This window comes from Mastacembelus armatus, chromosome 17 (assembly GCF_900324485.2).
Source record: "Mastacembelus armatus chromosome 17, fMasArm1.2, whole genome shotgun sequence".
NCBI lineage: Eukaryota > Metazoa > Chordata > Actinopteri > Synbranchiformes > Mastacembelidae > Mastacembelus > Mastacembelus armatus.
In genome coordinates, this window is record NC_046649.1 from 13,002,461 (window position 1) to 13,029,940 (window position 27,480).

A 27,480-nucleotide genomic window follows, 5' to 3' on the forward strand; every position below is an offset into this window, starting at 1 on the left:
GTTAACCTCTCAAAATGACAGGGAAGATGAAAGTGTGGAGTATAAAGGAGCTCATTTCCCAAAGCATACCACCTCATCTGTCAAACATGGTGATTCTGTTATGGCTGCAGCATACTGACATTTACTGATGAATTCACTGCTCTCAGCAGAAACAGGATAAATGCAGGGGATACAGGAGTCTTGTGCATGTAAAGTCAGCTAAACCCATCAAAACTCATTGAGCAACATTTCATCTTTCAGCTGGACAACAAATCTAAACATACAGCCAAAAGCAACATAAGAATTCTTAAGCATGAAGTGGAGGAATATCCCCGACTGCCTGAGTCAATCACTCGATCTCAGTCTGATTGATCAGACTAAAGGCAGAGAGACTACACAACAAGACACAAGAGTAAGTAAAAAAAAAAAAAGAGTATTCAATGATTTTCCATCATTTCCAGGCTGTGAGATATTTGTTTTGATTTTGGCCATTTCACTCTGTTGTCAAATACCACACTGCACTGATGGCAATATCTATTCATCATGTTCCCCAGCACCTGCATCAGTAACTCCTCCATAATCAGGTGAGTGAGGATCAGAGGTGTTTTGATCTCTTGCCCAAAACTAGGCAGTTAACTTAACAAATTCTTCATGTCGGAAATCAGCCCTGAATTGAATATTATTTACTACTTATTTGTCATCCAACACCATATTATTTTGGGTTTGGTTATGAGAAATGTGCTGATAAATTGTGGTCCAATTAAACCCTCAGTGATTAAACCACATACTGTTTCCAGCCAATGAACTGTTTTATGCCTTCTATGTTCAAGTGGCTTTGGCCTGCAGCACTGTTTCATAACCTCTAAACCTTATCTCAATTTTTTTTTCCAAAAAGGCATGAAACAACATGCATGGTAAAGAACATAATTAAAGTGAGGAGAGATGGCCATGAATGATTCCATTTTGTACCCAGACTACAACAACAACACATACAGTCACTGGCAAATCTAATAAAAATTTGTGGTAATTTTGGTTGACCTTATCTTTCCGGAAAAGATTGTGCCAAGTATTCACACATGCAATCCTGTGAATGTTCAGGGATGTTTGAACGCATGCCACCACACACTTTTAGTTGTAAGTACAACTGCTGTGTTTGCCCCCTGCTCACCCCTCTGTCATCAAATGGTGAAAAAAGAGAGGAAGAGAATTTCAATCCTCAATCTCTTTGATGTGCTTGGAAATATTAAAACATACAAGTGTGCATGCGTGTGTGTGTGCGTGTGTGTGTGCGTGTTCTCACATGTGGATGTCTGTCTTGTCCGAGCATGGTACAGTATGATTGTGTCCAAATGAACAACCCTTCCAGCTGTTGAATAGCATAAGTATCCCGTGTGGATTGATATGTGAGAGTGTGTGTGTATATATGTCTATGCTCTCATGTGTGTGGGGAAAACCCACGATGGACTAATATGACAGCAGATTAGCATGTTCTTTTTAAACAATACTCTCACACAAGGGTTTGATAGATTATTCTTATTTAGTGGAGATAGCAAGAGGGAGACCGATTACTTTAGGTGGCAATTTCACTTTTACCATGTGGTAACATAAGAATTATCACACTTCCTTTTCTCCGAGTCACAGGACACTGAGCTGACCAATGAGAAGCTAGAATGATTTACTCTAGTAAATACAAGGGGAAGCAAACAAAAGTACATGCTGCAGACTATTCTTCCTTATACTGCTTATACAGCTACTCATCAATATATCCATCCATCCATTATCTATACCTGCTTATTCCTCCTAAGGGTCCCAAGGATCTACTGGAGTCTATCATCAATATATAAAGTAATGAATTAGAACACATGGAAATAGTCAAACATTTTATACACTAACTAATAATTAATAATTAACATTAATAATTTTTACCCTATCACAATATTATTTGTATCATATTTTCTGTATGATTTTTCTAATATTTTCTTTATCTTTGCCTCTCACTATTGTTCCTTCTGTTACCTACATTGTAGTTTTCATGTACATTGTGGCTCTCCCAGCCATGGTGTGGAGAGTGGAAGTAGCAGTAGCTACGTCCAAGTTTTTCCCATGCATCCTCATAGGAGGGTCTTTGTTCCCCCTCTGGGCTTTGGGGTCCCCACGGCAGGACTGTGCCCCATTCCACTCACTCCACAATAGGTCTTTATGCTGCCAAGGCCCCTCTCCCTCCATTAAACCACCATGCCTCCCTCATCAGGGGCACATGGAGGCACAAGGGGCACCGTGACACTAAAACACCAACCATTTTTATGCTCTGTCTGTGCCTTTCTCTCTCTCTGATACATGCCAACTGAGTCAGCTACAGTAAAAGAGGTTTGCTGAATAGACACAGGCCAGTGTGAATGGTTTATGAGTGGTGCCAAATGTCTCAGTAGGGCACTGTTTTCTTATTCAGCCCAAGAACACTTGACACCAGATGCAAAGACCTGACTCTCACCAGGGAGTGTGTGATAATACACTGTTACAACCCATTAGCACTGTTTTTGAGAAAGCAGTGCCCTTGGTAGTAAAAGTGACACTCTGGCACTCACTTAACACACATGTGGAGTAAAGAAGTAAAGAACTAAAACAAACAAAGAAGCTGCAGCCTGACAAGATTTGTTAGAGATTTCTTGTGTTTTAGATGCTGAAAGGTTGACTTGCCTTGTGTTTACTCTCTCATATGTTCCTGATCATGGACCTAGTGCACACACACATTGGCTGCCTCTACTGTACTTTGTGTGTTGACACACTGTCACAGGCCCTGACGAATGGGTGGTCTGCTCAATATGTCTCAGCCATTGGCAAATCCTCTGCAGTTGGGAAGGGTAAGAGAGCACAAGGCCAGGAGAAGAGGAGAGGAGAGGAGAGGAGAGGAGAGGAGAGGAGAGGAGAGGAGAGGAGAGGAGAGGAGAGGAGAGGAGAGGAGAGGAGAGGAGAGATCCAAATAAAATAAGATTTTTTTTTTTTTTGTGAATCTGAGACATGTGTTCATGTGACTAATGTCTCCTCAGACAAACTTAAAGGATGGCCACAACAGACAAGGGTCAAAGGATCTTACACTCAAGCTGGATCATGGTGAAAAGGCATCCCCAGATCACTGTTTTACTCAATCAAGGCCAATACTGGCAGTGCCAAGAGCTGAGGTTGCCATGGTAATGTGAGCCACTTTAGGGCCACAGAAGAGGGAGAGCATAACCTTGTCATAGTTGTGGACTGAGTTTCTAGAGTGTTTAAGAAGCAGATCCAGCACAGGGAATCATTTACAGACTTGCATTGGCTCAGTAATCTGCGTCAATCCTCTGTTCTTCTCTTGCTGACTGACAAAGGCCCCACACACATACACACAAAGTACTTGATTTTCAGTCTCAGAGATGCACCCAAAACCATAAACACAAAAGGGTTCCAGGGCCACAGCTATAAATCAGCACAAAATAAAAAGCCATAAATATAAGAAAGAAAAAGAAAGGCGATAACAACTCATTTACTTACACAAAGGAGAGGAGAGCCTAGCAACTATTTGTTCTACCCGCATTCATTCAGTGTGGAGATGGCTTTAATGGCTTCCTTATTTCCACACTGATTAACAACAGCCAGCCACACTGGCTCACAAACCCATTATTCTACACAAGCACACAAACAAATGCAGAGACAATTTGTCACTTTTCCCAAATTTTGAAAGCATTCAAAACTTTGAGCGTGAAAGGTATTAAGTATTAAATCTCGGGCAGGACTGTTTGAAAGGATGCATCCAAGCCAGAATCTACTGTCATTTGGAGAAAATCAAAGTTCTCATCTCCAAACTTTGCTGCTGCCAAAAATGTGTTTAAGCAACAACTGGCCATAGCAAAGCAGTGAAACAAGATGCAAAATGTTGCCTAATCATGAAGAATAAACTGTGCTAAAAGTCAAAATATCAAAAATGAAACCATGTTCACTTCACTCGGAGAGGAAATGCATTCTCCCTACTGTACCTCTCCACCACGTCGTCCCCACTCCAGCACGTGGAGTCGTCATCCACCACATTCTCCCCTTCGCACAGCATCTCTGGCAAATATGCAAAGAAAGACTTGTAGCGCTGCAGGTACATCAAGAAGTCCCTATAAGGAAACAACAGAGACAAGGGAAAAGGACATTAGCGAAATTTTAATACATACCACATATCTTTCTTCATGCATGAAAACTGAGCAACAGCTGAGCAATGTATTTTATGATAATCCCACCACAATAAACTGCTATCTGCATTCTGTTCAACAATATATGCATGTGACCAATACATGTAGATGTCATGATACTGGTGGTGGAAGTAATCGAGTGGCTTTATTGTGACCATTATGCTAAGTCAGCACATTTTTCTCAACTGTGCTGTGCGGTAATTTGTTTGTTTCACCAGATCTGCTAACACATGGTATCGATATAAACACTGTCAACTTGAGTGAAACAATGGCATATTTTGATTGGGCACACATTGCTGCCACCCCTGAGACACAGCAAAACATAAGAGGTTATGTGCTGAGTTAGTGTCCAGAATCATTGTTCAAAAGTAACTGACTATGGACGACCATATGGATGGTTTTGTAAGTAATACAATTTGCATCAGTCACCCCAACCAAAAAGATAATCAACTGTTAATTTAAGTTTCACAAGTATCTACAGTATACCAGTCATAATATGAGCTGTTATTGCTAGATAAACTGTGTGAGGGACTGAGAAAAATAAGTCCCTTGGGTTCATGCTTACCGAGAGAGCGTTCTCAGACTATGTTTATTGTTCTTGGAGGGTTTCAAGGGGAATGAGCTGGTAGTGATGGGAGTTGAAGTCCAGAGGATGTTGTTGCAAGCAAGGAGGATGCAGGGATGTGGAGGTGGGGTGGGGGGGGAGGTTCAGAGAAAGAAAAAAGGAAACAAAAGGACAACATGACAGGACCCGTGGGGAGGAGGGAGAAAAGACAGTCAGTTGACCCTGGAAGAGAGCGAATAATCATGCACATGCAGAGACCACTGGCCACATGAGAAATAAATTCAGAACCGTTTTTCATAACACCACACCAACATTTAACATGGATACTGGTATGTAATGCATATGTTAAGCGTGTAAACAAACAGCTGCATGTGTAAATAGATACATATTCACAGAGAAGCAAAAGAATGTGCTGCCGAATGTCCATCCTGCTTTTTTCCACTTAAAACAAAACAAAAAAAAAAATTGCTCTCTGAGGACTTTCATATTTTTCAGCAGTACACTGTTCTCCCTTTACTGTAGTGGGTGCTGCCATGTCTCTGAAGTGGTCAGTGCTCACATGTGCTTTGGTCACGGTTGGCAGCAGGCATGGAGCTGGATTGTATTGCCATGAATGGCGGTGGCAGTGCCAGGCCAGACCTGTCAGCTAGGCTGGCATTAGTGCACTGATTCATAGTTTGGGACAAGGTCGGCAGGCAATGCTGAAAGTGTGTGTCTGTGTTTTTGTGTGTGGTGCTATTTAAGCTGAGACCAGCTGGTGTGCAGAGTTGGTGGTATGGCCGTCTGGGCAAACAGGAAATTGTTGGTCCATCAAGATTAATCTTACCAACCCTCCCCCTCGCCTGGCACATCACAGCCAGCTGCTGTGGACATGGAATGGATGCTTCAGAGGCCAGGTGGAGGGCATGGACTTCAGTGCCAGGCATTACATTTACAGTATGTATGGGTGTGTCTAAGTGTATGAAGCAAGCAAGAAGTGATGACTACTTGGAATAGATACTTGCTTACCCCAGGCTTGTCATACAGACCTGGTTATCCATCCATCCATTAGCTATATTGCTTATTCCTACCAAAAGGCTGGAGCCGATCCCAGCTGACTTGGGTGAGAGGATGGCTACACCCAGTCTATCACAGGGGTGATACATAGGGCCAAACATTACTCCTATAGGCATGAATGTGATCTAAACTTCTTGCCCTAACCTGCCTGTCTGTGGATTGTGGGAGGAAAGGCACGCAGACACATTGCCACTTTCTTGCTTTAATGTATATTTGAATATTTGCCTCAACTTTGGAAAATGACTGAATTAATCACACCTTCATCTTACCTCCTTAAATGGGCAAACTGTCCTAGTCGCTGCTCTGGCAGAGTTTGGGAGGGGGCAGCAGATGGAAGAGGAGAAGATGAGGTCAAACTAGAGGTTGTGACCTCTGGGCTAGTAGGCTGCATGCCTGTGGGTTCCCCAGTAGACAGGCCACACACCTTGTCCACCTGTGGGGAGTATAGAGAAAACACAGGAACACCTGTTAGACTAGAAAAACAAATACAAGCAGAGGTGGAGCCGTGGGGCTTCTATACACCACCCACTGACACCTGCACAGCTGAATGCATATACAGTAAACGGAAAATAAATTAATCAAGGTGAACTTTTTTTTTTTTTTTCAGAAAATACTGACAGTTTTAAATGAAGAGTGCATTTCAGTTGAACGGTTGCTAGGTGAAGGGAGGTGAAAAGAAATATAGAACAGAGAAGTTCAGAGTGACAGCAGGCATGAAGCGAGGGATGTGATGAAAGAAAATGGTGTGATGAGTGACTTATTGCCAGGAGGGCAGACAGTAAATAGAACATTCCACTGCCTCATGCAGGGGAATGCATGTGTACAACGATGGCAAGCATCTCAAGAGTGCTATTAAAGCCAGCAGCAGAGAGGAGGAGACAGTGGGTTCATGAGAATAAAGGGGCATGTGCTTCAAACCAAGAGGTAAAATCAATGACATCTCATTGGCTTAAAAGCCTCTGGGCAGCTTTATTAAGTGGTCCTCAATTAGCCAGAGAGACAGTGTGTAATGGTTCTTGCACACTGGACTGAATATCTCAGTGATCAATGTACATACAGTAGTGGGGGGGATGCATCATTCAACTCTGTAAGGGTGTTCAGTGAGACTAGGTAATACTTGGCACGACAATTTGGGACAAAGGGGCCTTACGATAAGACAAGGTGGAAGCTATTCAGTTCACCTTCACTAAAGTAGGATGGCCACCTGTCACCGAACAGTAAAACATACCTACACATTTTCCAGAACAGATGGCTGATCAGTTTGCTTCCTCAATTAAGAATTTAAGTAAGTCTGGAAGCACCTGAAATATGTGTTAACAGTCACAAAAAGTGTCATGCCAGCCTGCTAAAAATACCCCTTCCCTACAGGGTGAGGCAGACCACTTATCTCAAGTGCCTTATAAATGGAGGTTTTTATATAACAGCTAGCTGTTCCTAAGCAGTGGGGTTGTCTGTGTTCAATGATTCCCTAAGATGCTTTGACTAACTATCCAAATATGTTCATTGCATTGCTTGCACTTCACACTGGACTTTCTCTCCTCCTCTTTCTTTACCTCATTCTGGTCTTAAATTCTGTCTTAAGGCAGACGCTGGGCACGGGGAAAGGTTGTTTTATTGCATTAACCCTAACTCCCTCTGGACCCATAAAACATGCTCACATGTGGTAGGGCGGCTCACAGCCACATATGCACATAGCCACACAAGCACGTGCAAACGCCACTGGAACACACATATTAAATTGTGGCAGTGAGAAAATATAGAGCATAGCAACTGTTTTGTCCATGTAGCAACACACTAAGCCAAAGTGCTCTTTGCATGTGCTGCAAAGCTTTTGCAGACGGTTGCTCTTTAATTCATTTGCATACCATCTGTCTAACATTTATTACACACTAAATTTTAAACCTGTAAAACAGTTTTATGAAACAAACCTTGCAATTAAGGTTTTTGAGCAAGCATAACGGCAAACAAGGACATTCTAAAGTTTACAATTTAGTTTATATTTTTTTGATTAGTCTGAAGCTTTCAACAATTCTCTGGTCCAGCATTATCAACACTGGCAAGAACACCAATGTTTGTAGCAATAAATAAAATAGCAAGGTAATTCGAATAATTAGTAAATATCTAAATCTCAAGGCTGTTTCATTTTGCCCTGCTAAGGTTAATAAACTAAGTGTATAATGTCATTAAAAACATGCCTCTTTCTTATTTAGCAAGCAATGCATGTCTATACAATAAATACCCCAAATTCCCGTTTTAGCCAGCATATAGACAGTACCTGGGAGGTCTACTAAGTATGTGGAAGTATGTGTGTGTTTGTATGAAAGCGGTTAAGCTGGCAGACTGTGCGCCAAGACTGGTGTGTAACTATAGTTATTGTTAAAAAAAAAAAAAAAGTGTATTTATAATGACGTCTTGAAAGTTTTGTCGTATTTTTTATTATTTTTCTTCATTCTCTGAAATGGGATAATAAAAAGGAAAAATCAGTTGGAGGATTGTTATTGAATGATACAAATAATTTAAAAGCATATAGAAATATGAACTGTGCTTGATTTATTTTAAATACATTTCAAAAGACAAAAGGTGCAAATTTTAATTCAGCACCTGAACAGCAACCAAAAAAGATGAGTGATACGGATGATCATTTCTCTGTGGTGTTGATTAATGGAGGATCTAAAAATAATGGTGAACTTTTCAAGGAAACAGAATAAAGTTTGAAAGCCAGTGCCATTTCTCACCTGCCTTTGTATGACACCGTGCTATTCTCAGAGACAAAAATGTAAACATCTGTATAAAATATGAACATCAAGAGGAGGTCACTCACAGTTCTGTTTGCATTACCCCATTATTTTTACAATCAAACCAGAGGGAAGATGTGTTAAAGAAAAGAGGGTGACAAAAAAAAAGCCTGCATTTCTGCATTTCAAAACAGCGCTGGCACAAATCATTCTTATGCCTAACTAAACATACAACACTGTAAACTGAGCTAAGTCCATTTTAGGGAAAATAAACAGTATCCTTATTACTGGTCCTTGTGAAAAATGGAGACACTTGTATAGGTTGGATCTTCTGACCACATGATTCTGAGAGTCGAAGGGATGACAGGTTGAATAACGACATGGGCTACAACATGGCCATAAATCAATTACCTCCTGACCTAATGATGGCGTGAGAATACAAATCCCACTGGAGAAAAGCAGGAGTGCATGGTTTTGTATCTGTATGTGTGTGTGTGACCACCTGTTTGTCCTTGTTCTACCTTCACAGTTTCAGCTATTTTGTGGAGCTTTCCTTATGTGATTGCCTGCGGACAGACACTGGGGATGCATGCTGTTCATGTGGGAATACTTAAAATATGTATTCAATGCACATTTGAGCTAGCCAATGAAATTTGATTGCTACTGCTGCAGGCAAGGTGATCCAATGTTTTTACAACTGTTTGTTAAAATGTGTGTATCCTACAGGTTTGACATATCAAGAGAACAGACATTAGTCCACTCAAATAGCTTATTTTTAATTTAGGAAGATATGGTACCAGGATCTGTTTTCATGTATTTATGTCCAAACTGATGTGTGTGTGTGTGCGCGCGTGTGTGTGCGTGCGTGTTATGCACATATCATCCTAAGGCAAGAGAGTGTAAGAAGAGAGCAGCAAGAGAATAAGCTCTAAGCTAACCAAGCCCAGAGCCATCCCTTCTCTTGGGGAGTATTAGCTTACAGATAGCAGCGGTGGTCTTCTCTTCCCAGTTTATTTATCAAGGGATTACCCAGTAAAGCCAAGGGAACTTTCTCAGACCCATCTCACCCCAGGCGCATTGCATTGTGGGATGAAGAGGTCTTGCTTGTTCAGTGACGGACCCCGTTTCCACTTTTCCACAGTTTATATGCTAAATGTTCATACACAGTCTGGGTGTTATTGTGAGTGCCTATTTAACTCTACAAACAATACTATAGTTGTTAACTCTGCCAAAGTGAACAACAGCTAAGTACACCTTCTAGTAGAGCCAAGAATTTCTTACCATTTGTAACAAAGGTAAATAATTCTTTTCTCCATAGCCTTTTGATGGCTCTCCTGGTTGAGCTGAAGATAGTTTTTAATGTGTGTTGAAATAAAAAAAAAAAACAGTCACCTACTGGGATTGTGTTATATTAACAGTTCCTGACCTTAGCTAAAACAATATCCCCTTTTCAAAAAAGGTTAGGGATTGTTTTCATTTATCATGGTTATGTATCATAGATAAAGGGCCAAAATGGGACACCATCTCAGGGAATTATAAACCACTAGTTCTTTTCCATTTGTTATATATATATGTTATATACCTATATTGTTATATATTATTTCATTACATACATTATCTAAATTATTTATTTATTTTATTTTTTGCATTGTCTCAGTGTTGTACATATGACTGCTTGTGTGTAAATATGCCCCACTTTCTCTTTTTACTACTGCAAGAAGCTCTGAACTGCAAATGGTCTCTTTTTATTCATAGTCCTGAAAGCTCTTGGGACTGCAGCTTACATCAATTATCCAAACCACAGTCACTGTCATCTCTAGATATTGGACACTCTTAAACCATTTTTTCCCTCATAACCATGAAATATTCACTTACCAATGATAAAAAAAAATTGGAAACAGTGCTGTCTTTCTGATTAAGTCTAGATACATGATGTACTAACATCACAGTCAGAGAGGAGACATAACAGAAAAACCACAGCCCCTGTTCAGTACCATGTTAGAACTCCTTTGGAATGGGATTTTTATTCAGTACGGATGTCTCAATTTGGTTTTGTAAGCAAACACCAGAAAAAAAGTTAGCAAATGAAAGAGTACTGTAAAATAGAACAGCGAGAGCCAATCAAGTTAATTTTATTTGGTATTTACTTCATTGGAGTTCTTAACTAGAACTGAAAAAAAAAAAAAAAACAGGGAAAAAAAAGCAGAGGAAAACGCCACTGAAAATCACTGTTGGGCTGTCTTTTGGAACGCACAGGAAGATCCTTGTTACTTTGGCAATATGGTTGTTTATGCAGTTTTCTCCAAAGAAAACCCAAGACATCAATTTTATTTTAAATGACTGGAGTTTTTGCTGTCAAGTGGAATTATAATTGTATTTAAACAAGTAACAATTTCCATCCCTAATTGCAACAACATATACAATATAAATAGAAAGTGAGGGCCCACTACTTGAGCAGAAGAAAGGTTTCCATTTCTCTTTTCACTGAGTGCAGATTTCAGCATATTAAACTAAGAATCATCTACCACCTGAAGCAATATAATATAGAGAGGTAAATATGTCTGTGTGCACTAATGATGCTATTGTTACCATATATAAAAGATTCTTATCATTATAGCATTTACATTATAGCAAGGATCCAGTTAAATAAAAAACCTCCCCTTATTTACACATTAGTGTGACTACAATTAGGCCTAGCAGTACTGTGGTGGACACCTTAAGGTTAAAGAAGTAGTTAGGTTTTAGGTTTGTCAGTGGAAAATGCCACTTCAAATCCTGGACCAGGACCAGTTCAAAACCTGAACCTACCTATTTCACTGTAAAAAAAATTCAGCATATAAAACAGCTCTTAAATTGTGATATATTTCCACTTGCCATCTCCCAGAAAGCCTTGAATAAAAGTATTTATAACATAGCTGTTCTCCCCTTGCTCTTCATTGACATCTTTTTAAGTCTCTGTCCATTCCTTGTAAATCACTTTGTCTTTCTAGTCTTTACCCTGCTGTCTCTGTCAATGAATCCCTCTCCTGGTCCCTCTCTCTCTCTTATCCAAGTGACATCAGAGCTAATTAAAGAGAGACAGTCCCTCATATATCACAGGGAAACGTCCTTGAAATTCCAATCAGTAAAGACAACAAGTTTCTCTCTCCATACCGAGGGTTGTTTATCCTGATTAAATCACTCGCAGATGCTCTAAAAATGAGAGGCGCTTGGCTTTTCCTTGTAAATATGGGTGTTACTGTGGAGTTTGCTGGCAACATTTGTCCATCTTCGTAAACAAATTTACGAGAATTACAGACACAAAATGTGGCAAGATGTCTCAGAGGATGCAAGTGGTGTTATACCGCAGAGAAGGAGGAAAAGGGGCAGGAAAAAGAGACAGAGGAAGGGCAAGTGAGTTCATCCCATCTCTGTCTGTGATATGGTGAAACATATGGGCACAAGCAAAGAAAATAAGCTTGTGGACAGAGAGTTTTGAAGAACCCATGTGTCCATTTGAAGCCTTCCAATGAACCATCAATTACCACTGAAGTCATAACACAGGTGCAGGGTAAGCACTTTTGTTAATGTCACAGCAGCAGCTGAATGATATTATCATACCAACTAGTTTAAAGGTACTCAAACACCAAGCTGGTGCGATCTAGGCATCAGGTGAACAGGGTCCCCATTACATAGATATATACAGTAATGTTATTTGAAGGATGACAGCAGGGGAAGCAGGAAAAAGGGTTCGCAAAGGGTTAAAATGGCATGTTCCCAGGGGTGCTAATGCAATTGATTATGACACTGCAATGAAAACAATTAGAGAAAGCCCAAAGTTGATATATTTTAGGCTGGGATATAGTGTTGTGATATTTAGTTTGGCACATCTAACCTAAGAGGCACAATTACCTAAAACAATAGTCCCAGAGAAGTGTCTGAGAAAGTTGTTGTGGGATGCTGAAACAGATTAAAGTGGGCAGAGGCAAAATGACACAATGTTCTGATTACAAGTCGTAACATTTTTCTCTGTCACTGTGGAGGTTTATAGCCCAAATCAATTTAAGACTTTGATTTTATTGCTGAAATTTATTAGTCTCAGAAAGAACAATATCAACATATTTACCCTTTTCTTTTTTTCCTTTCTTATTCTGTGTGAAATGGTCTGAGCAGCAGTCCTCACGCTCTGAAGAAAAGCCCCACATTATTTAGTCTTCTTTCTGTGAATACTTGAATTTATAATCCACATCCTACAGTATTTTAGAAATTACATGATTTGTGAAATTATGTTTCCACAGTTATGGGTGAGAGAGAAAAATGATATATTGGAGATGACTGCTTCATGATCGGATCCAAATTTCATGACCTAGCAATCAATCATAGGGCCCACTGTCATAACTGTCCTTTTTATAAAGAAGCAGCAATGCAGGATTTTGTTTTTTGGTGCTGAGGAGTGCTCCATATGATCAAAATAAGGCAAGGCAAACAGTAAAGGAGGGAAGAGGAGAGCAGGAAAAGATGAGTAAGGGTGGCTGGGGTGTTGAAAGGCTGCAGCCACCATCATTAGCTAATGGACTGCTGAGTAAGTCACTCAGTCAGCTTGGCTTGGCTTAAGGGTTAGACGTAGCGGCAAAGGAACACAAAACCTAACAGAAGTGTAGCTGACACAAATGTGTGGTCAATCTATTTAATCCATCTTTCTGAGAGTCTCAAATATTATATATAGATATACTATACTGTTTTGTTTATTTGATAGCAACAATGCAGTTATATCATATTCTGTCTAATATTGTAAGCACATCACTTTTGACCTACTTGAAGTGTAAGACAAATTAAACAGAATTTATATTTACACATTAATCCCATTATGTTCTAACAAATGATCTCACTGATCTTCATTTTCCTTGTTTTGTAAATTAATTGAAAAAAATAAAGATAATGTTAAATAACGCTGAATGAATGGGTGAGATATACATGTTACACTATGGTAGGCATGGCATATATAGTATCATTACATTGCTGATCCTTTGCTATCCTAAAGCATGATACAAAAAAACAGTTGCGGGGTGCAGAAAATGGCAACGGGGCAGTAAAACATGAAAGGTTGATAACAACAAAGTTTGTTTTCACACCAATGGTGTTCTTCCATTTAAATGAAGGCTTGACTGAAAAAGGAAAAAAAAAAGCTTTTCAATGTACTGCAGTCTACTGAGGTGCTGCTGGGGTGAATGGAAACCTTCCAGTCATCCCACTGGCCCTTGTTTCCATTATCTAAAGGCTCAGGCTGCTATTATCATTCCTCCATAAGACTGTAATGAGAAGCTGGGGTAAAACCAAGAAGCGGATAAGGTAGAACTGCATATAAACTGCTCTAATATGGACTGGACTGGTACTATTTTTGCATAAGCATACTACAATGTTCTGAGTCAGTGAATGAAGGTGTGAGTGAATACATGCTTCTGTGACTTAAGATTTATTCTAAAGCATGCTCATCTTCAGGCATGCATCTTTAGGTATAAAGTTACACTCTAGGTCAAAAGGAACCATATCATTTTAATGGCCATGTCAATAAACAGCAGTCCCAGCTTCAGGCATAACTGAATCTGGAGGAACTCTAAGATGAACTCAACAGGGCAGTATTTAGAAGGAGAAAGCCTCACTAAATATTGGAGCTACCATTTGCAATGGGGCCCAATAAAAGCAGCCACTTTACTGGACCTTTTCCAGCTTTCTCCTAATTGTGTCTACTCAACACAGTCCAGTCCCAGGCTCCCCTAATATCCATAACCATAACCACTTCCCTCCAACCCACGTTCACGCTTCATCTCAGTAAGAGCAGGAATGTGTTAAAACAGAATTCATGCTTCTGCCTCACATAACTATTAATGGCTGCCTTTCAGTCTCACACATGACACCAGTGCTGTCACAGGGTGGACCATACATCCAGGCTCCTTACTGGACATCTAAAAACCTGATACCTGCATACAAGGTGGTGATCTATGTGTACAGTATGTAGTGTTGTGACCCAGGTCCTACCCTATGACATATAGCAACATATAGTGCAGACTTTGTATAGACTGCAGCTCTGTTAAGTGAGAGACAGCAACCACAAAATGGTTTGGGATAACATCCCAGTGCAAAACCACACAGTCACAATAATTCCTTTAATAAAAACTCCATGTAATATACTGACACTGCAAAAAAACAGACTAACTTCTTTGTGCTTGAGTTCAGACATACAGCATAAATTATAAAAATCCCCAGTAAGTTAAGCAAGGTTTTCACACTTTGCTTGGCGGTAAGATAGGAAGGATAACATAATATAAAGTTAAGAAAATTTGGTTTCAAATGAGGAGTTCATCAGGTGGGGCTGTAGAGAGTATACAGAGGTGGAAGGGTGAAACTGCTTATGCTGACACAGTAGTTGTGCACTTGAGACTTAACAGTTTTACTTGACAGGCCACTTGGGGTTTTATAAAAACATACTGTGGCCATGGAATCTAGGTAATACATAGCAATAGAACAAAACTGTGTTATTCTGCCTGTGCCTATGTGGAAATGGGAGCACAGAAAATAAGAGCCACCAATGTCCATGTGGGGGCCCACCTCATTTTGTGGCAACAATTCTCTGGGCTCTTCTTTTCTGGCTGGCTGGGTCTAGTTTGTATGGCCTAGCTGGAACCCTTTCAGTTTTGTCCCACTTGTCCCCATGTTAGACTCCCCGCTCTGGACTTGCTTGTCACCCCATGAATACTAAGCAGGCATACACACACACACATACCTTCATGGGCACACGAAATACAGGCTGGGTGTCTTTCAGCATAGCTGTATTAGGTCAGTCTTTAAGCCTGGCAACTGATCCTTCTTAGTCTGTAAGTACATGTGTGCTTGCAGCAAGAGTCTATGAATCTATGAAAGTCAACCATTTCCCACCAGAATTAGTGCATATTTTAAAAATGTTTTTCCACCTTCCAGGCAGACAATCATTTCAGTACATTTGGGTGCAGAACGAAAATTAGTTCGGACACTGAAACCTCCTAGGAGAGAGGTCATTTATCACAATGGACAGTGTAAGATTCCAGTTGTTGATTTGAATGCAGTTTTGGTGTTTTTTATTCTGCTGTGAATACAGGAAATGTGCCAAAGTGAAGTTAAGATAAAGATTTTAGATTTGAACACTAAACACAAGAGGCTCAGCTCATAACGGAAATACTGATAGCAATAATGGCACAGTATTGTGGTCTGTCTTTACAAAGGAATGAAGTGAGCACTACTTAAACAGCTAAACTGTATCACAGTGATGAATATTACAGGAAGTCTGTCCAGTGATTACAGCTTGCTTCATTCAAGAGCAATGCTCTGCCTTAACATTTATTTTGGGAGGCTTGCCCGGTGTCTTAGTAAGGAGCTGGATGGAAGGCTGATTTCAGTTTCATAGGAAGAGAATTATGATGTGTGACAACTCCAAATTATAAATGGGCTAAATCAAATGCACTGGTATGTTCGGTTAAGTTAATCTTGCCAGTACACCATTTTTTGGACTAGTAATCACCGGTCTGTGAGAACAATAGTTCAGTTGGAAGGCTTGCCACTGCAAATTAAGCCAAACAATGGCCAAGAAATTTAATCCACTAAGAGCTTGGACATTATGACCTCTATATCACCTCTATTGTCTTATCATTCTAGTCCAGTTCTGTGAACAGTTCCCGTTCCATGAGTGGTCCCATTACAGATATTAAAGAACAACTGCACTCCACATAACCTTTTAACATTTGAAGCATTGTTCTTCCATTCTCCAGTTAGACAGTCAGCAGAGTTTTTATCACAGAAAGCTATTATCCTCAGTATGTCAAGGTATCAACAGAAAATGAATCATAAGAATTCATATCCCTAAACTTTCATAGCCAAATAATGAGACAGAGAGAGGTAATGATAAGGATAAGAGAGACACAGACTATGAGAATAAACAGAAATAACAATTCCCAGAACCCAATGAAATTAAGACCACACATAGACCCACTATATTTCTTATTTTCATCAGTCAATTAGGAATGTAAAATATTCCCTAATAGTCAGAACATAAAGTGGAATGGTGATTTTTAGATGCTTTGCCATTTTGAAAAATTACTCTTTTTCTAAACTCAGCCCAACCTGCATTTCATTGGAGAAGGCTGAACTTTTTGTACTATAAACATTAGTTTTCTCTGAATAGTTTCAACACTGCACAAACTGTGCAGTGTGCAGGGTTCTTTGTTGCATTGGTGGAAAAAATAGCTCATAAACCTCAAGCAGCCAGCAAAACCTTTCCAATCAATACACTGAATAGTGCCAAAGTATATGTATAAAACAAAGATGTTAAACAAAATGGTTTGGAGGCTTGTTGCATGTGCCATTAAAGCTGCTGATCTATGTTTCTCCAGTGTGTACTCACCGTGGCAGTAATGAGTGGACCATGGAGCTGTGCGTAGAGCAAAGCCTCATCAACATTACCCCTGACCCCCAGCAGGGCTAGTTCCAGGCTATGGTGACCAGCCATCGCATGGGTTAGTTGCTCCAGTAAGGTGGTATACCTCCTCCAAGGCTGATCCAACTCTGACATGCTGGCAAAACAGCCTCGCATTACATTCAGACAATAGCCCACGCAGGGCTTTATCAGTGTCAAGCCTCTGCAATGGGAGCAGTACACCATCTTCACAAGGCCCTTCACGCACTCTTTGCTCAGGCTGACATGTTCGGTAGCATTCATCACCTGCAGACCCTCCTCTAGGGCTAGACCTAACTGTCGCCCCGCTCCCAGTGCCCCAGCCATCTCCTGGGCCATGACGGCTGGATGAGGTCCAAAAGGGTTGACATCCTGCCTGATCATACGAAGACAGTCACCCATCTCACTGTCCACCATCATGCCGCCTTCAATGCCTGGATTGATGAGCCGCGTGTAGACGAGAGGGAAGAGGTTGTTAAAAAACTGGTGAACTGCTGCCTCCACAGAAATGTTGGCCCCACGGAGGTAGAGGGAGAGCGAGGAGAAGAGTTGATTTACATGCGGTAGGGCACGACGGGACAGGGATGAGTAAGTTCCCTCCAACAGAGAACTCAGGTGGCCCTGAGAGAAGGATAGTAGGTACTGGAACATGTCTACAAGGCAAGCAGAAGAGAAACACAGAGACAAGAGATATGAGGTCAGATAAGGATAAGGACAGGGGACAAATGTCATTTTATATCACAGAGGAATGAAAATGATTGATGACATAATCTACAACCTGTCAATACAGTGGGGAAGGTATTCAAAATGCAAACACTGACTCCCAGCAGGATAGATTTGGCTTGTGTATATCAGTAAGTTGGGCTGAGAAACCAGTATCAAGTTTCTCTATAATGTTGTTTGACATCATTGTGTATGATATCATCACCCCATTAAATACATCTTAAGGATACTGCAAGACAGAGAGAGAGAGAGACAGAACTGGACAGCATCCTGATATGAGCAGGAACTGCTATCACTTTGCATTTTCTGTTGCAAATATAGTTTTATCCCAGACTCTAAGGTTGCAACACACAGGAAACAGCTGAGTCCAGTTCTGAAGTCATTTACTAGTGAACAAGTAAAGATGCAGTCAGTGTTATCCATAGTACTTGCCTCTTCCTTTATATTTTCTTTTTTCTCTCCCTTATACACCTTTACCTGTATTCCTTCCACTAAAAACATCTAAAAATATACATTTAAAAATTGCTATCAATGAAAAGAAAATTTGCCAGTTTGACCGGCAACACGGGCTGTAATTTCTACCTGACAACCAGTTCCTCTTCTTACCTCATCATCCCATTAACCCCCCTTCTCAGCAGCGCTCCACACATTTCCTCCCATGGGCAACTGTGTGCCACTGTGTGCACATGTATGTGTGTGCATGTCTGGGCCTTAGTTTGTGTATGTGTGTCCTGGACACAACACTCTCCTCTGGGCTCTGATGTCAGTGTAAAAGCATGCCAGGACATGAAGGAGCAGTAGCAACTGTACAGAAATTGAGGCCAGAGAAGGAGGCTGATAACATATAGTATAAGCACACAAACACAGCACCACACACACACACACACACACAAAATCAATTAACTAAATATTAGCCCACAGTGTATTACAAAAACGCACATGATGCTGACAGTTAATTTAATGGTGTTAATCATGTACTGTGGGTTCAAGTTCATAAAAAGTTATGCTTTATGTTAACGCACGGTCATTCATAAGAGCACTTGTGAATCTATTTCAGCACAGTGGATGTTACCAAACGAGTGTGCGTGTGTGTGTGTGTGTGTGTGGGTGTGTGTGTGTGTGTGTGGGTGTGTGTGTGTGTGTGTGTGTGTGTGTGCCCAGCCCCTCCCAGTTCACAGACAGAAGGATAACAACAGTCATGTTCTCCTCAACAGCTGCACTAATATGACTGCAGTCTATGATCACACGGGGACTCCCCACAGGCCAGTAAAAAGCACCACTCATTTGTAATGAACCAGAAAAATCTATTGTTATAATCACAGCAGCTACTGCACACATAACATTTAAAGTCATAGCCTGCTGACTGAGTTTTCAAAAAGTTATGGTCTAGTATAGGGTAAAGTATGAAGTCATAAGTTGTAGCCTGACTCTAGGCTCAAAACTCAGTAAGACCTCCAGCGATGTCTGGCTAGAGACAACAATAGCAACAAAACACAGGGATTAAGGGAATGAGCAAAAGAGTATAAAATCGGCAAAGATATAAAGTTGCAGTTCCATTTCAGTGTCTATGCAGTTGGTACTAATTTGTGGTCTGCCTGCTTGACTGTCAGTCAGGCTGCAAGGCTAAATAGCCACAAGACATTTACACCATATGATATACCCACAGGGTTATGTTACAAAGAATTACATAATGTTATTATAAAATTATCATGCTCAGAAATACCACAGTTTAATCTTACTCTCTGTGAGATGTGGTGGGGACAAAAAAAATTATACTATGCTGTATATCAAGTCGAATCCGGTTTTCTCAAAAAGATGAGGTACAAAAAAATCTCAAGAGTGCCATGGTTTGACGCAACTCTTTGAGAAGGTTTATGACAGGATCATTAAATCCCGAAGACATTCCATACTAGTTAAAAAATCTTATTTTTATTTGCCAAGAGAATGATACACAGAGAGAATACAAAAGAAGAAAAAAGGGAAGACAGAGTGGGTGTCTGCCAGGAAAAAATGGAATAAAAAGAAGCAACTGAACATTTAAAGAAGGAAAAACAACTACTGTACAAGTGGACTCCACCTTGTGAGCATGCTATGACATCTGGATTCATTTGGCCCCTGGGTCCGGAGCACTTCCCAGCCTCTTTATGGCTGTTATTTCAAAGATGCCCTTTTCTGAATATGTCGAAGCAGGATAGGAGTCCACCTTTCTTCCTCTCCACACTCCCTCTGACAAACAACAAACTGCTTCCCATGATTCATCCAATTTGTACATAAGTTATTTTTCTGTTCTCTATCAAGTCCTCTCCCACTTTCACAAGGATCTGGTTCTGTGTCCTGCGATAAATCAAGTAAAATTGTTGTGGGTTTCTCTGCACTTTCCAGTACTGGGAAATAGGGTGAGAACAAAATACAAGAAACCATAGAGAGTTCTTTTTTAACTCCTAACTACCAGTGCATGACAGTCAATTGGGTTTTATTGTTCTGTCTGACCACTGCGTCTGTATCTGGATTTGACCACACTTCATTCAGACACACAGTTGTGGGTGGCTATCATTATGTCACAGTCTCCCATCAGTAAGTCTCCTGGGAAATAAAGTCTGGCTGGTTTGAGGCTATTTTGCATGGGGCAATTATCTTTAATTTGCAAGGAAGTCCTAAAAACATGAAATTCAAAACACATAATTGTCAAGATAACTATGGAGGAATAAATGAAAAGCCCTGCTTTGTCTGTATGGCTAATCTGACATGCACTCTGCTTGGAATAAACAAGGTATTAAATGGATAAAAAGCAACAGTGGCAATGCAGGGGAGACCTTTGTCCTGCAGTAGCTTAAACTGAGTTATATTTATGACTCTTGGATGGGACATTATACCATATCTTTCCACCAATACTGTGCCAGGGCTACTCTCTGAGATCACTGGGTTTTAATCATAAGAAGCTATTTCCACTTTACATTCTGCACAGCAAGTGTTTTACTGGCACAATTAAAGCTGAAGTGTCACCATGGTGAAGCTGCCACAATAACTGAGTCAAAATAAGCACAGTGGCAGCACTGTGATTTAAGTCAAGTGTTCCTCGCTGTTGCAACCAAGTGGTCTCTGATTTTTAAATCATTTCCATGTTGAGCAAGATTCATGTATTTATATGTGTGTCTAGCTGAGTATTAGATGATAACTTAGAACAAGGCATCAGAGCTGGGTAGTTTAAAATCAACGCAGACTCCTGGCCCAGACAGTCAAAGACAGAACAATACTGTAATTACATGTACGGAAGTTTGACCTATTATATTGTCTGTAGAAGTAGCAGTTTCAGTAGTAGTTCCTGCAGTTCCTGTTGTGTTGTTGGAGGAGTAAATTATTTGTTTGTTTTTTTGTTTTTTTAAATCATATGTGTAGCACTTATCATTCTTGCCTATGACTCACAGTGTTGGTGTCTGGAAAGACACTGTGTCAGAAAGTAACGTATGCCACAAAACTGCACTTTGCGTTGATTACACCTGTGTGTAGTGCTTACTGTGTGGCAGACCAGAGTTTAACAGCGATCTGAGTCTCACAAAAAAATGTAATAACACTGAAAATATCCAATGGAGAAAATGATGTCTAACTTTAAGTCTAATACTGCAATATCTCTGAAATCTAGTCATAAAGCCTCTTTTACTACTTCTGTAAAATCCTGGAAATGTATTTTTTCCGTTTGCATGAAGACAGCAAATGTTTTTAGATGAGGGCTCTTGACTGAGCACAAGAGTGTTCTTTGACTTTTGTTCTATGAAACTGTCCATTTTAGTACAATGTACCGACTTCACTTAAAATTTAATTTTGCCAGCAAAAAAGTATATACTGAAGTTAGCTAGGAAAATTTAAGGTGTTGAGTTCATTTCATTTCTCATGAAATAAATTGATTTGTGGTCCCCAGTCTAGGTTGAGGCTTTAGTGGATTCTGTGCCACAAGTGAGACAGCATCTTTTAATGAGTGCAAGCATGAGTGTATGTGTCAGTGTTTTCAAGTATGTGCATGTACTCTTGGCCAGGATGGAAATGTATATCTGTGTATGCTCACATGTGCTGGGAGATGCGGTAATATTGTGCTAATGAGGTAGGAGACACTGTTCTCATACCATGGAGCTGTGGGCCATTCCTATCTTGGCAATCAGTCCTGACTGGACCTGACCAACCGTCTTCTCAGGCAAAGCGTTTTAATCCTACCACAGAGTTGGATTTCAGACAGGTCACCACACAGATATGTGTCAGTGACACGTGTGTAGATTACATATCCTTGTTTTAATTAGTAGAAATACTGTACATAGGGCCATCTCAGCACCGGTCATCTTAGATTACAGAGGAGAAATGCAATGTCGCACAACACCCCAGCCTTTAACCTTTCAGCAAACTGTTTAATGGTAATAAACTGTTAATAAGCCATTGACTCAATATGCTGATTCATTATACTTGTGTGGCAAAATTATATGTATAAAGTCTAAAGTAGAAGTATGACAAAAGGCACAGATATGCTGTTCATGCAGATTTGGCCCACAAGAACTGGGAAGCTGTAGTCCTGCCAAATATAGACTCCACAAGACTCTTAAGCTATGTTCACATTACAGGCCTTAATGCTCAGTTCCAATATCTCTTGTCAGAGTTGATCATTTTGTGTTCGTAGTTCATACTGATGTCTCTAAGTGACGTACATCTGGCTCCATGTATGAGCACCATTCAGATCATAAACAGCCATGCATGTACAGATTTGACTGAAAGATGAGCCCCGTCCAAACAAGAATGACAGTAACTTCACAATTTCCTAACTGCTGAGTTATGATTTTCATTGACCAGGAGCTTCTTCATCAATTTCCATCAAATGTGAAATGTCTGGTCTCCCTGTTGACCCCCTCTGCTGTTGTTGCTCTCCTCCGTGTTATTTTTACTGGTCTGTGAAGTCAGTGATGATGACATGCAATATGTGCATGTGCAGAGGAGCAGGACATTCAAGAAAAAAAAAACAGTCTGGTTTGACAGTGATGAGATGACATATGAATCAGATCTAGGAACACATATGAAAGTGGCCAAGATCCAATTACAAACAAAACCTGATTTACTTTGTTCATACATTTGTAAAAAGACCAGATCTGAGTCAAAAGGCGAGAAAAAAAAAAATCTGATTTGGGCCACGTTAGTATGTAATGTGAAGCATGGGAAAATCCACATATGCATCTCAAATGTGTGTGCCCAGCTAACTTTGGCCCCAAATCCTAATCTGCTTGTCTTGTCAGGGGGAAAACAGGTGGAATAATTAGCTTGAGAGGTTACGGGGGTGCAAGTGGTAAAGAAGGTGGTGGTGGAGGAGGAGAATGAGAGCTACACATATCTCCATCAGCATTCTGGTAATTAAAGAGGCAGTCCAGCTATATCAAAACTCTGAAACATAAACAATTCCACAGATACCAGGAGCATTTGGGGTGCACTATGGGCAATAAAGTGGTGGGGGAGGAGGATTGGATGTGGAGACTGGACAGGAGGGGGATCACTGCTCTCTGCTTGGGCCAAAGTAGGGAAACATGATCGAAGGCAGGGGAATGAGCAGATGAGAGAAGGACGGGGACAGAGGAGGCACAGCACAGAGGCAGTGGGTGAGGGGCTAAGGGAAGAGCAGTGGAGGGAGGGAAGGTTGTTGAAACAGCTACTACCATAAAGGGGAGATGTTGAGGGACAGACTGGGGGCAGACTGTTGACAGACTGAAAGACAGCACCTCTGGTCCTTAGCATTATAGGGACCACAGGCCTATACTGACCCCCATTTTCACTTCTGTTTATTGATATATAAAATCACAGTGTTCTTTTTGATATATTGTAGTCCTAATACACAAAAAGTATTTGTGCCCACTGATAACCTGGACACTAACATAACTACTTAAAGCTGCAATCAAAACTCTTGAATTCAACCATACTGTACGTACAGTTAGCTGATTAGTATGCTGAGGTATTAGTATATTGAGGCCATGCTACCTGCCTGTTTTACACCAGAGACTCACCTGTGAATGTGTTAAGATCTGCAGACTAGAGAATAAAAACAGAACATGCACACTCCAAAAAAGGGGCTTAAGTTGAGGAAAAAAAATTATAAAAAGAAAAAGTAGATTCCATGCAACAGCGAGTCAGCTGTCTATGGCTTACTACTCTGCAGACAGGAACATTAAGCAGTTGATCTGATAGACTGGAGGTATTTTCTCCTAATCTGGCAATATTGATGACAGACTGTGGTTTTGTGATAAACAAAAAAGGCTTGTCAAAGTAATAACCCATAATATTAAGTGGAAACTGATGATAACTTTAGATGAAAGGGGCTGGAGTCCAGATTTTCATGAAAAACAAAAGGAAACATTCAGGCTAACATAAGATTAACATGAAACAGACCCTCGAGCACACTCTGAGGTGTCAAAGGAATCTGAGATGAAAGGGAGTCTAATGAAGAATTTTCCACTTTTCTTAGCAGGTGTAGCTCCTGTTTTCATTTTTCATGAATCAAACATGCAAAAGCTCACTAATATATTGTTTTCATTATGGCCCAAAGTCCTTCGGCTTATGGCATTTGAAACAACGCATTAACACTCTGATCCAATTTGTGGACTTAAAAAAATAAATGCATACAAATATATGTAAAGCACAAATTCCATCATATTACTGAAACTAAATTATTATTGAAACTATAATTATGAGTTTGTCAGTGACAGACTGAGTCATGGACGATGATCCATCAATGGTCATACAAACAAGACATGTCCGGACAAGGTTAGAACAACATTTTGTTTTTTTTTTCTTTTCATTTCTCTCATTCCCTGAACCTCCAGCACCGGAATACAACAGATGAATGACTGCAGGATCAGTGAAAAAAGCCTAGTGTGGGGACTCCTCAATGGTGTGGTAGGAGCCACAGAGGCGAGGAGGAAAGAGAGGAAGCAGAGTGTCCAACACAAGATGTAATTAGGAAAGTGAGGAGACTTGAATAGGTGGTGATGAAGTGAGCTTGTAGAGAGACATAGGAGGATGCCTGCCAGCTCTGACCTACTTTGGGCTGAATCACAACACAGACACCTGAACACTGTGAACCACATCCACTTATCCATATATTAAGATCCCAATGTGTGCATTGGGTGGAAGCAGCTTTCCAAAGACAAGGAAGTTTGGCTAATTTGAGACTTTCAAGTCATTCATGCTTTATTTCACCAATATGCTGTCATTTCTCCCATCTTCACTTTTGAGAAGAATGCACCATGATTTCTCTGTTTCCTTTCATTAAACTGAATAAAGGCAATTTATAAATGTGTGAAAGTTGTAGATCTAGTCTGACGAATCAACTTTATGGTTCTGGGATCAGTATGGAAAGGATGGGTGTATCAGAGTCAGGACACAGGAAAAGGTCAGACTGAACCAATCAGCAGCAGCATAGTACAAATCCCATCAGATAGCCAGACAGATTGCATTCCACAAAAGCCTAAATCATTTTTTTTGACAGGGGACAAGCCCTTGGAGATGTGACTGTCTCATTAGCAAGAAACTTCCTGGACATTAAGCTTATTGTGCTCATACCATAGTAGGGAGACTGGGGAAGCTTATTTCACAGCAAGAGTGTTAAGTGTGTAGGCTAGACAAAGGAGTTATTTAACTTTATTCCATTTCATATTAGCTGTGACTATATGTGTCATTAGCAAGCTAATTACACAGATCTCATATTTGTTTAGGCATTGATGTAACATAGGGAAGCATGTATGGCTGATGAGAAAGACTGTTGGGCAGAATTACAACAGAAAAATGACTTTTAAGTAATAAAAGTAAGGGGGAGTACTTAAGGGGGAGCTGGGAGAATTGGATGTTTTTACTCTTGTCACGCAGCTAAACCAGACAAAGCATGGACCAGAGAGAGAGAGAGAGAGAGAGACGCCTAGGAAGAAATAGGGAGAAAATTCAGCAGCAGTGAGCTGTGAATCTGTGTCTATGCAACTAATGACAGGTAACCACATTTTCACCTGTCGGTGAAAGGTTGATGGGCATTCTGTTGATGAAAAGTTACAAGAACTCAGCCATGAAACTGAAGGACTATTGCACAGCTGAAGACACAGCTGAAGTGTCTCACACACACACACACACCATATTACACACACACACCTGTGCACACTTTCACTGAAATTCTGTTTCTCACCATTTGCCCTTCCTCCACCTCTTTTTTCTCTTCTCACTTTTCAGACCCAACTCCCTACTCCTTTGGGTTCTCACACATTTATACTGAGGTGAGAGGGGTAGATGAAAAGCAGAGGTAATTAGTGAAGCTTTGAGTGTGACTTTATGACCGCTTGAGACTTTGAGCTTTTCCCCTCTCTCCTCCCTCTTTTGCTTTGTTCTTTCCTTCTTATCCCGAGGGACCCTGAGTCCTACAAACTTGGATGGAAACACATCCTGCTCTTATGTGTCATGTATACCCCAGGAGGCAAGAAAAGGCGTAGCTGAAGTACAAATATGCTTAGCACAGACGGACACACATTCACACTCAAATGCATAATATATGTGCTCCGCGATTAAGTCCATAAACACATTTCCCCTACGCCCTAAATGATTAAATGAGACATGTAGGGATGGATTCCGGACATCCTCCCTAATTTGAGCATGAGCTCATGGTGCAGTGCAATGTCATGCTGTGTCCAAGCATCAGCCTCTAGAGCAATAACCCTGTCGGTCATAACATCTGCAGAGAAAAATACATGCAGGCATGAAGTGACAAAAAAAAAAAAAAAGAAGTGAGACAAGACAGACTAAAAAGATTACAGGCAAAATGAGCGAGAGTGAGGACTTCCAAACCAATGAAGAGATTGCAATAAAGATAGAAGATACTGTGTCTGATGAAAGAATGAAGACAGGACACAACAGCCAAAAGATTCATCATTCCTATCACTTGCACACACAGACATGCAGACACACATGCCCACATAAACTGTGAAAACAAACACATAAATCATCACTATTTAATGAATGAGACAGTTGTCTCTACATCGTCTGTGCTGTCTGAACCACCCAGGATGACCCTGACAGACAAAGTGAATAAGTGAAGAAGACAAGGAATTTTCACAACAGTTTGATCTAGTGTAGCTAAGAAACAATAAGGCCTTAGGATAGATATCCTTGGCTGTCTGTCTATCCCTGGAGGGGGAATGAGAGACATTAGGGGGGCTTGGGGTGGAGAATACACTCTAAACAGACAGGGGAGAGGTTGCACATTCCCAAGGGACAGAGAGCGAGTTTACAGTAGGTTGAACCACCTGTGAGAGAGGGGAGGCTCAGTTGCAGGGGGAGATACAGCAACCAACCTCACAGGCTGTGTTTCTTATTGTTTGTCTTTCTTTAATTCTCATTTCTGAGTAGTCTTATTCTGCATTTCACCATTAAAAAAGACCGTATCCCTGTGTTTTGGATTGTGGTTTTGATCACTTTGTCTCTTGCATACACTAATGCACACACTTGTTTCCCTAGACCGAGGGTTCTGGAGAGTTCCTGGATTATTAGACAAGGATCGCCTAATTAGGTTGCCTCAATAAGGAAAGGTTCTCTCCTTGCCCTGGCCTCCTTATTTGTCACTTTTGTACAAATGCACTTCTTAACCAATCATTGAAGGACACATAAGTTTTAAATGCCATATACTTTCATTGCTGATAGAGAGCTATCTAGGCCAGGAGAAAACATGTAACAAAGCATTTGTCAACTCCTGTGAGG

The 27,480-nt window shown here is 40.5% G+C and overlaps 1 protein-coding gene across 2 annotated transcripts in view; it reads right to left on the minus strand.

Annotated features, from left to right (window-relative positions):
- Window positions 1-27,480, minus strand: part of gpc5c (glypican 5c) — an 86,357-nt gene that overhangs the window by 45,632 nt on the left and 13,245 nt on the right. The window contains exons 3-6 of one of the 2 annotated variants that reach the window (XM_026314514.1): window positions 16,954-17,657; window positions 6,078-6,241; window positions 4,753-4,809; window positions 3,987-4,112 (exon numbers count right to left, since the gene is read on the minus strand). In XM_026314514.1, coding sequence (XP_026170299.1) covers window positions 3,987-4,112; window positions 4,753-4,809; window positions 6,078-6,241; window positions 16,954-17,657 — 1,051 coding nt within the window. The remainder of the gene's footprint in view (window positions 1-3,986; window positions 4,113-4,752; window positions 4,810-6,077; window positions 6,242-16,953; window positions 17,658-27,480) is intronic. The other variant, XM_026314515.1, reaches the window with a different exon arrangement.